Here is a 14,395-nt window from a genome sequence, read left to right on the forward strand (position 1 = left end):
ATTTGTTTCATATGTGTATCAAGCTTATTTTATCAAGCTTGTGAACTCTTAAGAGGTGAAAAAAATCTGTGTTCCATGGATTTTTGTCTCTGAAACAGGTGAGACCATAATAGGAATTGGTTACATTTAAATGGAAGTTCACTGAAATGTTTATCCTAAGTTTTACTTTATTATTATTGACATCTATGATACAATGTTACTATTCATTTGGTAGGCAGTCAAAAATAAATGATATAAAATATGTAATATACTTTGATCATTTTAACCATACACAAAATACTGAATAATTGAAACTATGTTACATGGATATTTTACAAAGGAAAAAAAATACTATAACACATTAAGATGAAATTTTCCATTATATTTTGAATGCAATGCTATATTAAATATGGGTATATTCAAAAGAATTACTATTATCAGAATGAATTTAATATTTTATTATTTGAAATATTTTTACTATTTAACATAGCAAAATATTTTGCTATTTAAAATAATGAAATGTCAATGAATAGTTATAAAATATTTTTAAAGCAAAAGCAATGTTCTACTCATTTACTTGGCAGTTATAAAAATATATATTCATCTGAAACTCTAATAAATTTTCTCAATGCACTAGATGTTCAAATTTAAATGAATGTTTTGTAAAGCATTTTACCAACTTAGTATTCTTAACCATACAATATATATATCTACATGGTATTAGAATAGGGTTGCATTACAGATACTTTCAAGTAAAAGACATAGGTGACAATTAACATATAAGAGATAATGTGAAGGTTTTCTGAACACATCCAACATATAAAAAAGGTCCAATAGCTGTGCCTTGTATAAGTGAATTCTCAAACACATTTGTTGAATGAATACATGAGTGAATGATATTTATTCCATTATTTGCATCAGAAATTAACTACCCAAGGCTTTCTATTTTTAGTAGAAATGTCACTTAAAGATTAACAATTTTACTCTTAGCTACTTCTGGATGACAATCAGGTAAACTGACTCAAGACTGCACAGGAAACTAGTGTCAGTGATCAAAACATGTCAAGCAGTAAGTATGCTTACTGTCTATGTAGACAGCTCTCATGTCTACAGAATACTTAATATGTTGAACTCCATATTTCATATCTTCACACAAAACAAGACCTAGGAAACTAAGCCGTTTCTATAAGGTATTATCATAAAAATAAAAAGTAGTAAATATGTATGTATATAAAAATGTATATATAGATAGGTATCTATATGTCTACATCTGTATCTCTATCTATCTTAGTAGACAGAATAGACTGCAGATGTCTATTCCCAGTGAGAGAAGCAAGCTATCCTGAGTGAAGGAGGCCATGTGTGTCTGTAGCTACAGCTGAGGATGCACAGGCCATACTTTAACAGTTGGCCATGCATGCACAACTTGACAATATGAATGCTGAGCTCACTGTTGTAGGCAAAGCTTTGAAATAGTAAAACTTCCCTAAAACCAAAGACTAAGTGTAATATCAATTCTGGAATTGTAGCACCTGGGAAGACTGTGGCCACTCTATGTAAAAGGAATTAGAATTAGCTTGAGCCTATCCGTGGCCCAGACTAGTCTTGGAACTTCTCTCCATCTCTTCAGTTTCACTCAGGGTGACACATTTGTGAGGCTCATCCCTAAAGCTTCAAAAACTTGACAGAGAACAGAATATTTTTCTTAATCAAAGCTCAGTTCATCCTACACCATTCCAAAAGCTTTTTCCTTTACACTTAAACATGCAAACTGACCATTCATTCAGCGAATTGGTTAATATATACACATGTTAATGAAATAACTACTGGCTTTGGGAAAGTAAATAAACTTAATTAAGTACAGTAATTCACTTAAAATAAGTCTTTAAAAATTAAACATACTTCCCAAAAACTCAGAGGCAATTCAGTCACATACTATTGGTTAGTTTCAATAACAGTAAATACTCCTAGTGAAGAAAATCTAAAAATGACCTTTAAAATAAAATGTAAATAAAATGACTAGAAATAAGGTTGTTCATTTTAAATTTCAACATGTTTTCTCAAAAATACAAATGAATTAAAATATGCCCTGTAATCTGCATTAAATCATGCTACACAGGAAAAAATATACATGAACTAATGAAAGAATTTTTTAGTATTTTAAATACAAATGTGTTATTTATGTTATTTTCAAATACACAGTATGACTTTCAACTGACTGCTTCCAAAGTCAATAATTTTTTTTTTTTCTGTAAAATGTATGTGCCCAAAGGGTTTTAAATAGTTTGTTTTCTTAGTTACTATGCCCCTCAGGCTTTTTTACCCATTCATTATCTTGGCCTTTACACTTAGTGCCAAGGTCAGTTTCATTTCATTCTGAATTTAACTATCACAAAATTTAATTATTAGAGACAGAACCAATGTTATTAAAATATCATATATATTATACTATACATAAGAAATCAATCTAATTTTAAATAGAATATTGTTTCTGCAAGAAACAGTTGCCATTGAGCACACTGAATCTAAGCCACTGGGAAGAATGTGATTTAAAGAGATAGAAAATAGAATGAGACACCTAAGGTGGGGTTATTGGCTCATAAAATAAAGCTTACACTCTAATTCAACATTACATACTCAATGTAAGTATAACTAGTATAGCAATTCTTCTTGCTTGCTTGCTATAGTAATGGAAATAGAGGCAAAATTCTAGTCTCTACAAATTGCTCAGATTTTTAATATGTTAAATTTTGTAATATTTAATATTAGAAAGCTTTATAAGCTATGGAATATTTCCGATGTATTGACTATAAATTACTAGTTAACAATTATATTTGAGTCAGATCCCATGTTAAGAACCAAAATGTCTATGTATGATCTTCCATTTTAAGTGGAGAGATGCAAATGTCCAAACTCAAAACTTGGAAGAACCATTATTAGGCCTTACAACAGTTATAGGAGTTGTAGGGAATATGTGAGCATTTAGGTAAACACATTCTAAAAACTCAAAGCTAGCTACATGTCTAATACCATACATAGGTACATTATAGTGTTGAAAAATTGTCTTTATTCATTCATTTGACATTTTTTACTGTTACCAATGTTTTGGAATCATGTTTAAATTTCATTTGATGTACTTTCTCAAAATTTCAAAACATATCTAAAACTGTTATCTTTGAGGAATGCATTTTTCGGATTGCAGCAGCATTGGGCCGCCTCAAAATGTGTGTCCAGAATAGAAGAATATCCAGAGGAAATATTATAATTTTTACATTTCAAAAGCATTTTATGTATTTCCATTCACTTTTTTCTCAATATAAGATGTCTAATTTAATGGTAACACATAACATGTAATTCCAGTTTCACTAACAAATAGATGGCAATATGACAACTGTTCTTGTATTTATGAGGAGAGTCAGCAAAATGTATTAAGGCAGCATACTTCCTGGGTTTAGATCCCTGTCAGTCATAGGCAAGTCACTGGCCATCTCTGCGTCAGTTCCTCAACTATACAATGGGTGTGATGAAAAAGAGTACCGCCTCAGGTCATTGTTCAAAGGTTTAGTGAACCAATGATAGCACATTATGGGGAAAACGCTTGGAGGTATTGCTGGACATATAGTATTGCTGGGCATAAAGTGTTCACTACAGATTTTTACTACAATAAAAAATTATAGTAGCTGATGAGAATATACGTCATTACTAACTTTTGAGCATTTAATAAGTGCCAAGCACTCTGATAGATGGTACACTTACACTATGTTTAACCCTTAAGATAATATTAAGCTTATCTGATTATATAGGGATCAGATCCTTACAAATATGCTAATTACAAATATTACAATAGCAGATAACTTCCCCAATGGAGCATAGCAAAGCACAACTGAAATGTTTCAGTGAACCCTTCACCCTTCTGATGAGGATTACCGCTTCCAGGATGACGATTAGGAAACAGTAATGACAATATGCAGAGAACTTGCTGGTTAATCAGTTTTGCTCACTCATTAGCTCTGCACTGAATATAATCAAATTTTCAGTACAGGAAAATCATAATTTACTATTGTCACAGACCTTCAGGATCACTTGCTGATAGTATTAAGAATGTTAAATCCCTGAAAGTTAAGGATATGCCTAATACTGATATTTATGTTAAGATCACATCTTCCTTAAAAATTCAAAGCGTTCAACTTATTCTTTGAAAACTCTGATGTTGATTTCTTTATTTTTCACCTTAAATATGGACCTACTGCAAAGTCTTAAGTGCTTCTGCGCCAAATAACAATTATTATTTTGCCCAGTATATGAACACCTTATACATATGCAACACAGTATTTTTATTATTCAATACACTACTTCTAGTGATGAAGGTTTTTAATGATAGTTTGAAAATTATGAAATTTCATAAATTAAAATTTAGTATGATTGTTAATATATACTGTAGTTGTGAAAAGCATTGCTCATATGAAATTAGCCTAAATCTATGTAATTACCAAAATCACAGTGAGGGCATTTTAATTGTTTCGAAAACTATGGATTTAAAATCGATAGTACTATATTCATTATGCTAAAAATGTTATTTTATCAGTGTAGAAATGATAAACATTACACATACTTTAGAATGAAAATAGAATACACTTTGTGCTTCCATAAATTATCAAGGTCTCCCAACAGTCACTTTAAAGTTCAACAAAAAATCTCTATTTCCATATCTTATACATATAACTTGATAGAAAAATACTCAGCATGGTGTAATCTCTTAAGAGTCTGACATCTTATATGAAAGCCTTAGTAAAATTAAGCATTTTAGATAGCTTTAGCAGTGAAATGTTGAGTTTTTAAATTGGCTTATATCTTCCTCCTTCACCCTAGTCTCCCCTCCCGCACCACCCTGACCCCCCTCACCTCCACCTGGGGCCACGAATTGCACAGACTGGTGCACATGGGCCAAGCAAGACATCCATGCGCATTTCAGAGACCAAGGACCACACCAGCTCGCTGGAACCGGTCACAAGAAAAAGATACTTAAACACAGCTGGGCGGAGGTCTTGTTAGAAGCCTCAATCAGCTCTCTGCTGTACTGAGAAATGAGCCTTTAGGAAAAAGAGTAACACATGCTCTTCTCCTTTCACATATAAACTACTTCCTCTGATGCAAAGTGAGGACTTCATCCCTAGAACACTCGGTCTACGTTGTGACATTTCTGTATGATGATTGGGACCTGTGGCCACACTTTTTTAGTGACAAACTTCATCAAGTGAAATGTGTACACGTTCACATTTGGAGAAGATCAAAACAAACACAATCAACTCATTTTAGTAAATGAGAAAGGAGGCACAATGGTTAATTTTTTATCTCTGACTTTTTTTCTATAACTTCCAGGGATGAAATTTACCCTAAAAATGAATATTTAATACCAATTCATAGAGGGATTAGTTTATGAAGCTGAATTGTCTGCATGAATTCCTGTTCTTTTCCAGCACAAATACCCAAGTACAAGCTTAATGCAAGTTATTTACACCATAGGGAAAGATTTAGAGAAAAAAACATTTCTTTTTCTTGAATGGAGAATGTTTGGCCAGCATGTCTCTTGTCTGGTGTTCAGAGGCTTCTTCTTGCCTGGCTCCTTGAGGATCTTCTTCATTCTTCTCCAACTGGGGGAGGCGGCTCGCACAGCTTGTACAGCCTAGAAAACGCATGGAAAACTGTGACGTGGCCTGGTGTATTGCCATTACTTGAGAGGTTTTCACTGCTATAAAAAATACACTGGCATAATTTCTTGGTTCAGGAGTCATGATCACATTGCCTAGTTCACTAAAAATCACTTATTAATTAGCAGACTCCCAAATTTTTGTTCTAGTATTTTGAAAACATCAGTGTCTCTTTGAGACCTCGATGACTACTGATTAAGCGAGCTGCCTTTTTTTTACATCAGCTGCTTCTGTCCAGTGCTGTCAACCCCAGATGTTCACCTTGCTGGTAGCAAAACTGATTCTCTAAATTCTAGAAGATGATGTTATTATGATATTTTCCATCTTGTCTATCATGATTATCTTGTAGCAGGACAGCACCAATGTGGATAAAGTGAAGGTTCCTATGGCCAGGATTCTCACCTGGTCCTGGTTGGCTAGCTCACTACACACCTGTGGGCAATACGTTGTTACTGACTCAATGTAAAGAGCTCTGCCCAGGGCTCTGGCTGCCCCTTGGCTGCAGGAGAGCAGAGACTGGAGGGTAGCAGCACCAAGGACAGAGACTGAGATGGCTGGGGAGGCGGAGCTGCCCAGAGGCAGAGACTGGCTTGCAGCAAGCAGACTTGTTCTGAGTGGGTGGGAATCTAGTGATTGACTTGCCACAGTGGGAATAAAGTTGGGTGTAAACACTTTCACCCCAAGAATGGTCCATTGGCATTTTTTGGTCTCAGTGAATCCATAGTGAACTTGCCAGGGGCTGAAATCCATTGGCAAGACAACCTATCTCACAGGGGTCCACTGATTTCCTGACCAGTTTCAGAAATTTGTTCATTTTGTACCATCCCTGCAGTTCAGGCAGTTGGTTATGGAGAGGCTTAGGTGGCAGAGTTCTGAGGCCTGAATTTCAAATACACAATTAGCTGGTGTTTACTAAGGAATATTTGCTCAGCTTTGCCCATGCCTTCACTCACTTATCAGCAGAATTAGGTGGAATTTAAGTGGGTTGAGGAATCTACTTGAACTAGTGGAGATGCCTGGAAATGTTCCATCTTTGCATTCCACGTCTAGTTGTTTAAGACTATATAGCATTAAGGCCAAGCTCAGGGGACCGAACAAGAATTATGTAAGTTCTAGGACTCCATGTTCTCAGTTAGGGTTAAATCCTAAGTCCAGAGCCAAAGTAAAGGGAACAGAACAGCCGCAAGATAGCCATAGTGACAGGACAGGAGATACCCGTCACTAAAGGTACAGCCTGAGCAAAGCTGCTGGCTGTGGAGCTATCCTCATAATCTTCAGTAGTGCCCTTGGCCATGCTGGCCCTACTTCAGAGCGCTGTCTGATGATCTACAATATGAAGTGTGGATTTCAACCTCACTCCTTTCTACAAGCACTCCAAACCTAGAGGGGTAGCTGCAGCGATTCACTCCCTTTCACAGATTAAATTGAATACAGCTTAAATGAGTTGTTGACAAATTTGTTAGATTGTAATTTCCTCTCCCTTCAACATTTCACCCCATGCTAATTCTAAATCAAGGGAGGAAGAATGAGGAATATTTAATATTGAGTTAGAAACCTAGTTAAAAAAATGAACTTTGGAAACATAAAAGAAGTCATTGCCTTTGGAGATTTGCAAAATGTGTTTTGACTCTGGAACGTTAACGCTCTACATGCCATCTTCCTGGAAGAAAATGAATACTGAAATAGGGGCACCTCACAGAAAAGCTTATTTCCTCCTTTCTGGGGAAAAGAATACATCAAATTAAGCTGACAGACTTCAGAGCTGTTTTTGCAGATGAAGAATATGGTGTTGCTTCAAACTGCATTCCCAGCGCTAGAATAATACAGTGATTGGAAACCTCTTTAATTTCTAGCCTCTTATTTCCCCAACAGTGCAGCCTAATGTGTGAAAAGGCACAGAGCCCTTGGTCAAGTAGAAGAGAAGCAGCAGGCTGCATGGTAGACACCTCGCCCCGTGAGACAGGCCGAGCCCTCTGGGCCATTACCTTGCCCCACACATTCTCACAGAAGGCGACAAACGTCCCTGGGTGGATGAGTCTTTGCAATGTCTGCCTTGCAAACTGGCGAAAAAGCTACTCCTTGTGGTCACCTAATGAAATAATAGCTCTGGGTACTGCAGAGCTGGGCAGATTCAGCTTCTGTGAGGCTTCTTGGAAGCGAGCGACTCAGGGTTATTTGAGTTCAGACATATTTGTAATGTAAATTGTGGGGCTCTGGGAATTGAGAACAGGCAGATGACATTTGGAAGTAAAATATAACAGGAAAGAGCTGGACTTTCACTCTGCACCGAGGCATTTGCTTTTTGGCAGCTAAACTGTCAGGCAATGGGAGGCCTTTGTTTGTCCAACATTTTGGGGCCCTTGCTGTATTCTCATTCCATGCATACACACTGGTGACCATGCATGAAAAAGGTTTGCTCCTGTCTCCACTTTCTTCTTTGCCTGTTTGGGCTCAGGCAGCCATCTTGGAGCTGGTATCTCCAGCCCAAATCTAAATCTTCAGTGAGTAGAATTTTCAAACTTCACTCTATAGGTGATGCCCTTCATCTTTCTATGTGGCAAAAATAAAAGCTGTGTTAAAGGGGATCACAAAGCAAATGACTGTTCTCAAAGCTAAAGTATCTACAATACACTGTCCCAAGGCAATTTTCCCCATTTTGCAGATGGGAAAACTGTCTCAGAGAGGATGAATAACCTGACTGAATAAGGTCACATTGTAGGAGCTGGGACTCAAAACGATGTTTTCACTTTTAACCACTATACCATGCTGCCTCCCAATTAAATAAATAAAAGAAATCAAGCTATCACACTATAAATTTCCAGATTTTGTGACATAATAGGAAATATGGCCAGTATGCCATTACATCTGGAATGTAGTATTTGGTTCTTGATGAAGGTACATTTACAGCTCTGAAGAGCCAATATATGAAAGTTAGAAGATGGGAGAAACTTACTTTACTACCCATGAAGGCATCTCCACATGGACGTCCCACTGATACCTAAGAGTTCATGTTACGAAGATGAGTTCTTCATCTTTTCCCTACATGTGCTCGTTCTCCTGCATCAGTGATTAGAACCATTCATCCCTTGTCACCCAAGCCAAAGATCTGTGGTCAATCTAGAATCTTCCTTTTCCCTCACCTCCTTCTTCCAATTAACGTCCAAAGACTATTAATTCTGTGTTCTAAATATCTCTGTACTCCATCCTTTCATCTTCATCCTCAATACTATAATAATTTCCTTTCAAGTTTCTGCTTTTGGTTCGAGTTGTCCTCAAATGGATCCTCCTAATGTAGCCAGAGATAAATTCTAAAATTTAAATTGTTCAGATAGGGAGATTTTTCATTAACGCCTCCATAATGTCATCAAGTTAAAACCAACACTCATCAAATACCTGATACAAGTCTCTTCCTGACCCAGCCCTGCCTATGTCTCCAGCCGCAGCGTGTATCATTCTTAAATCACATTCAACTGTCAGTCAGAGACGAGGCGTAGTTCTGAGGAGGGGATGCATCCTATAGGCGTTGGCGGCTGAGCATCAGCCCTAGAGGATGGCGACCACGATGGCAAGGGTGCCAGGGCCGCATGCGCTCGCCCCTCCCCCTTCTCAGGCTGAGCTCTGTGCCTGCCTCTGTGCTCTCACGGCCACCTGTGCCTGTCTGTCACCGTTCTTAGGCACTACATACTATTTTCATTTTATTCAAGGGTCACTCTACTGCACCTCACTGACTGGTGGAAGGGACTTCGTCTTTATCTCTAGTTTTTAACAAAGTACCTGACACCTACAAACACATAGCAGACATTCAATAGATGTTTGCTGAGTGAATTTTTAAAAATGAAAAGATTGAATGGTGAAAGGATAACTCAGAAGAGGCTGGCTGAGATTTGAACCAAATGTTACCTTAGGCAGAGACAGCTGTTTTCAGAGACATTCGCCCAGACTTGCCGATGGATGCTTGCCCTGGAGAGCCAACTATACTCTTTTGGGCAGGAATCCTGGTGCCCAGCGGGGAGGGCGCCCAGGCCCTCCGCGGTCCTCAGCACTCTCTCTGCACCCGTCCCGGAGTGCTTCCCGCCTTCCGCCTTTTCTTGGGGTCCTGTTTCACGCTTCTCATCTCTGTAACTGAAAGCTCCTTGAGGGCTGGAACTACTTCTACCTCCTGTTTACATTCTCCATCGGACACAGCAGAGGGCTTTGCATTTCTTAGGTCCTCAGCAAATATTTGTAGAATGAATGAAATAAACTATAGATTTCAAAAATTACTCTAGATTTCTCTTTTAGGGATATTATTTCCTTGTTAAAAAATGTCAGCACATTTTACTGTTTCATTTCTAGTGTTTTAAAAAGTAACCCAATAAAGAAAAATGTGAGTTCATCACTGTCTTTTCTCATATTCAGCTTGTGTATTGGCTTACTGATCTGGATGCTGAAGTCTTATCCTAACCCCAAATGTTTATTAGTTTTTATAAGCTCCAGCTAAGAAGACCTTGCTGAGCCATTATCTTGCTTTCTTATTGGAATTTTAACACTTCACTGGGTCTGATATCCAAATACACCGTGCCTGCTTCAAAGTGCTAGAGAGAATGCCTCTGTGAAATGATTCTTTAGCAATAGAACATCTTAGACTCTAGTCTCATCAACTGTGAAAGATGACATTAACAAGGCTTAAGGATTAAATAGAGTTGGAAGTTAGCACTAAAAACAAATGCATTTAGAACATGAGTGTTCCATCCATTTTTCTGGGGAAAACATGTTTTCCCTTTTGAAAGTACTTTCACTGCCCACATGATTTTTCAGAATGAAATATAACTTTGTTAAGTGCTGCCATCATCATTCTCACTCTGGTAACTGTTATGTAAATAGAAAGAGTGTCTTATCTGTGACAGTGCGTGGATGAGCCTGCTTTTTTGTTAAAATGAAAATATATAAAAATAATCAAATATAAAAGAAATTATTTAACTTGGATCTACTTCAAAATGGCTGCCTACCCTAATGTCACCAGGGAAATCAAATTCACATTTCTTTGACAGATGTTTCCATGTTCATCTCACCGTAAAGGTAGATTAGAGTACTTTCTTATGATGATATGTGAACTGTGAAAATCTGATATGGTAATAAACACTAAGCTCATTTATTCATTTATCCATTCACACACTCTTGAAATCAGTTCAGATATTCAATGTCTACTATGCAAGCATATGATACTATAATGAGCAATTATTTAAAAAAAAAAACATATTCCTTGCCTCCAAAGAATTCATATTCAGGTTGGGGAAAGAGACATGTAACAATATATGGCAACACAATATGATAAGGGCCATAACATACCAATATACTTGAGGCTAATGAAGCTCAAAGAAGGGAACTCAATCAAAATTTCAAAATAATATCTAAGGTGGGTTTGTGGTTAAGCAGGAGTTTTTCAAACAGATATAGATGGGAAAGGCAATCATGCCAGAGGAAGAGCATGTGTAGTCACAGAAGTATATATGAAAATGGCATTCTGGTAGTTTGGCACAGCTGCAACACAAATGTTATTAGTACCTGTGTGGACTTTTGATTTTAAATTCATGATGGAACTTGCAAAACAGAATAATGTCAAGACTTCTACCTGCTACCTACCTCTAAGTTTGCTTCACCAAAAATTCCATTTAATTCTGAGAGCATTTATGCCTACTCCCATTTAACCACAGTGTTTGCAAGGCCAGTTTCCATGGTTTCTGTCAGTACTTCACTAGGCATGCCCTGAAGCAGTCACATTAGCTGTGAGTGGCACTCCTGGGAAATGGTGGCCAGCCCTTTGGGGAAGTGCAGCCCTGGTGAGTCCCTTACCTTGGAGCAGACTGTGGGGTCCGGTCTCTGACTCCCAAATTCTTTGCCGTGTTCTGAACTCGTGCTCCCTAAAAGAAGTAAGGAAAATCACTTTCAGCTCTATATCGTATTAATAATTATTTAGCATACCATTAACATTTGAGGGTAGAATGTTTATTTCAACAATATATTTAATATCGAGAGACTAGATGAAGAGGAAGAGAGAAATCACCGTCTGAGCATTTTCACAATTAATGCTTTTATAATCAAAATACACTGATATATTGTTTCAGAGGATTAACTTTTATTTCAACAGCCATCTAAATCATTCAAAGTGAGTTTAAATAACAGCTTCCTGTTCATTACGTCATTTATATCTTTATTCCTAGAAGCAAGCAATACTTAAGATGTTGAAAATAGGAAATGAGCCAGCTAGAAATATTCTGTGTCCCCACTTATATGGAACAGAAATCACAGCTCTATCACATTCATGTGCCTGTTTTGTTCTTAGCCGAATTGTTATTTTAAACTTCATAGTATTTATCAAGAAAGTATCTTCTTAAATAATTCTAAAGCAATTTTCTGGACCAGGCATGTGCATGTGGATCTCTTAAATATAAGAATTCTGCCCCAAACTTTATAGTACAAAGACAATCTACTTTAGGAATGAAAAATCTGTCTACTCTGCTAATTTCGTGAATGAAGCTATAATCATTGTTCAGTTCCGAATGGGAAGTAGTTACTACACAGAACCAAAAACCGGGTTTGGGACTGAGAACAGATGAAAGGGAGTGATTTAGAACTCTGAAACTCTCTTTACTGCTACCCAATTCTTACCTATGGAAAAGGAGGAAAGAAAGAAAGAAAGAAAAAAAAAGAATGTATTCTCTCAAAATGGACCAAATAAAGGAAAGCAAATAGGGAAAAGAGGTGGGGTATGGGAGGGTGGTAAAAAGATAGGAAGGAAGTTAAGAAATGCAATTAAGCAGTTAAAAAATACCGCTGTATTCTGAATTTTAGACATAGAGAAAAGTTGTAAAAACAGAACAGAAAGTTCACATAATTTTCCTAGTATGTAAACTCCCTCTAAAGTTAACCTTTCACTTGATCATAGTATGATGATCAAAACCAGGAAATCAACATCGGTATAATGCTGTTAATGAAGCTACAATTATTCAAATTGCACCATTGTTCCCACTAATGTCCCTTTTCTGTGCCAAGATCCAATCCAGGACCCCATACTGCCTTTGGCTTCCTGCCTCCTTAGTCTCCTCCAACTTGTGACAGCTCCTTAGGTTCCTTTTGTCTATCCTGACCTTAACACTTTTGATGAGTACTGTTCATTATCCTGCAGAATGCCTTTCAATTTGAGTGGCACCTGTCTCCTTATGATTAGATAGACGATATGCAATGTATCATCATGTCACACGACATCAATAGGTCTTATCACTGGTGATACTTTCATCACTTGGCGAAGGTGGTGTCTGCCAGATTTTTCCATTGTAAAGTTGTCTTTCTTTTTGTAGGTGACAAATATGTTGGGAGAGATACCATGAGACTATGCACACATCCTGTTTCTCTTCAAACTTTTGCTCACTGATTTTAGCATCTATTGGTGCATCTTCTCTGCAACAGTAATACTGTATCTGCATTGGTAATACTATAGTGTTATGAATTGGAATGCTTCTGCAAAGAAGAGCTATCCCTTCTCCCCAGATTATCCATTGACTCAGTATTTATTTAAATCAGTGTGGATTCATGGATATTTATTTTATGAGTTATAATCCAATATTTTTATTGGATTTTTCAGGTTTGGCCACTGGGAACTCTTCCAGGTTGATTCTTCTGTCCTGCTGATATAACCACCACCATTTTGGGGTATTTGTTTATTTTTCACACCTAAAATATTCCAGGCTCATCTTCCCAGTCTCAGCTGGGAATTAACCACTTCTCCAAGCCAAACCACTGGCTCTTTTTCATGGAGAATATTCAGAATCCAAGATCCGAGTGCTGGGTATGCTCATTACTATGACTGGCATCTAACTATTTCTAGGTCTTCCCAGTGCACATAGTTAATTTATGCAAACATACTCAAACATCTGTATTTATTTCTACATGTATCTGTATCTGTGCATGTGTGCATGTGTGTTCATTGGTTCAACCTGACACCTCGGATTCCAGTCCAGTACCACAGGGTTCATTCTAAATTCCAAATAACAACCTCAATTCCAGATAATGATGTCTTCTTTTCTTTATTTGTAACTCCTTTCCCAGACAGTTATGAAATTTGACTCTCATTATTTACAGTACATTTAGTTAATGTGTTCAATCTTAGTATGCATATAAACTAGCTTCAGCATTTCTAAAGCATATCCCTGTGAGAAATAGATTTACTCACTAGAATATAGTAACTGTGTATAATTCATTTTGTCTGTTTTCTCATAACGTTCCATTAAATAATTTATAAAGACTTTTGCTTCCTTAAAAGATTTCAAATAAAATTGGTGCTCATCATGCTGACCACATCTACTGGCATATTCCACTTTGAATTTAACTATAGCTCTTCATATACTCAGCTACTTGCATACACTCTTGTGCATGTCACTCCCTCTACCTAAAAGCCCTCTGTGTCCCCTTCCCTTCTTGCCTGTATCACTTTATCCTATAAGGCCCAAGTAAATTATCATCTTAGCTAATAGTTGACTGGTCACTCATTGTATCAGGTATTGTTTTAAAGTGCATTAAGTAGTTCACTTTATTTAATCCTCACAGTAACACTGTGAAGCAAGTACTATTGCTATGTTTGTTTTAATAATGAGTAAACTAAGTAACAGAACGGCTAACAATCTTGCCCTAAATCATACAGACAGGAAACACTGTAGCTGGGACTCAAACTG

General features: G+C 37.0%; 1 protein-coding gene across 2 annotated transcripts in view; it reads right to left on the reverse strand.

The window, feature by feature from the left end:
* Positions 1-422: 422 nt before the first annotated feature.
* The window catches only part of PREX2 (phosphatidylinositol-3,4,5-trisphosphate dependent Rac exchange factor 2), a 304,312-nt gene continuing 290,339 nt past the window's right edge, over positions 423-14,395 (reverse strand). For both annotated transcript variants that reach the window (XM_036886229.2, XM_057498014.1), the window contains exons 39-40: positions 11,520-11,587; positions 423-5,662 (exon numbers count right to left, since the gene is read on the reverse strand). In XM_036886229.2, coding sequence (XP_036742124.2) covers positions 5,617-5,662; positions 11,520-11,587 — 114 coding nt within the window. In that variant the 3' untranslated portion in view covers positions 423-5,616. The remainder of the gene's footprint in view (positions 5,663-11,519; positions 11,588-14,395) is intronic.

Source organism: Manis pentadactyla, chromosome 3, assembly GCF_030020395.1.
Source record: "Manis pentadactyla isolate mManPen7 chromosome 3, mManPen7.hap1, whole genome shotgun sequence".
Classification (NCBI taxonomy): domain Eukaryota; kingdom Metazoa; phylum Chordata; class Mammalia; order Pholidota; family Manidae; genus Manis; species Manis pentadactyla.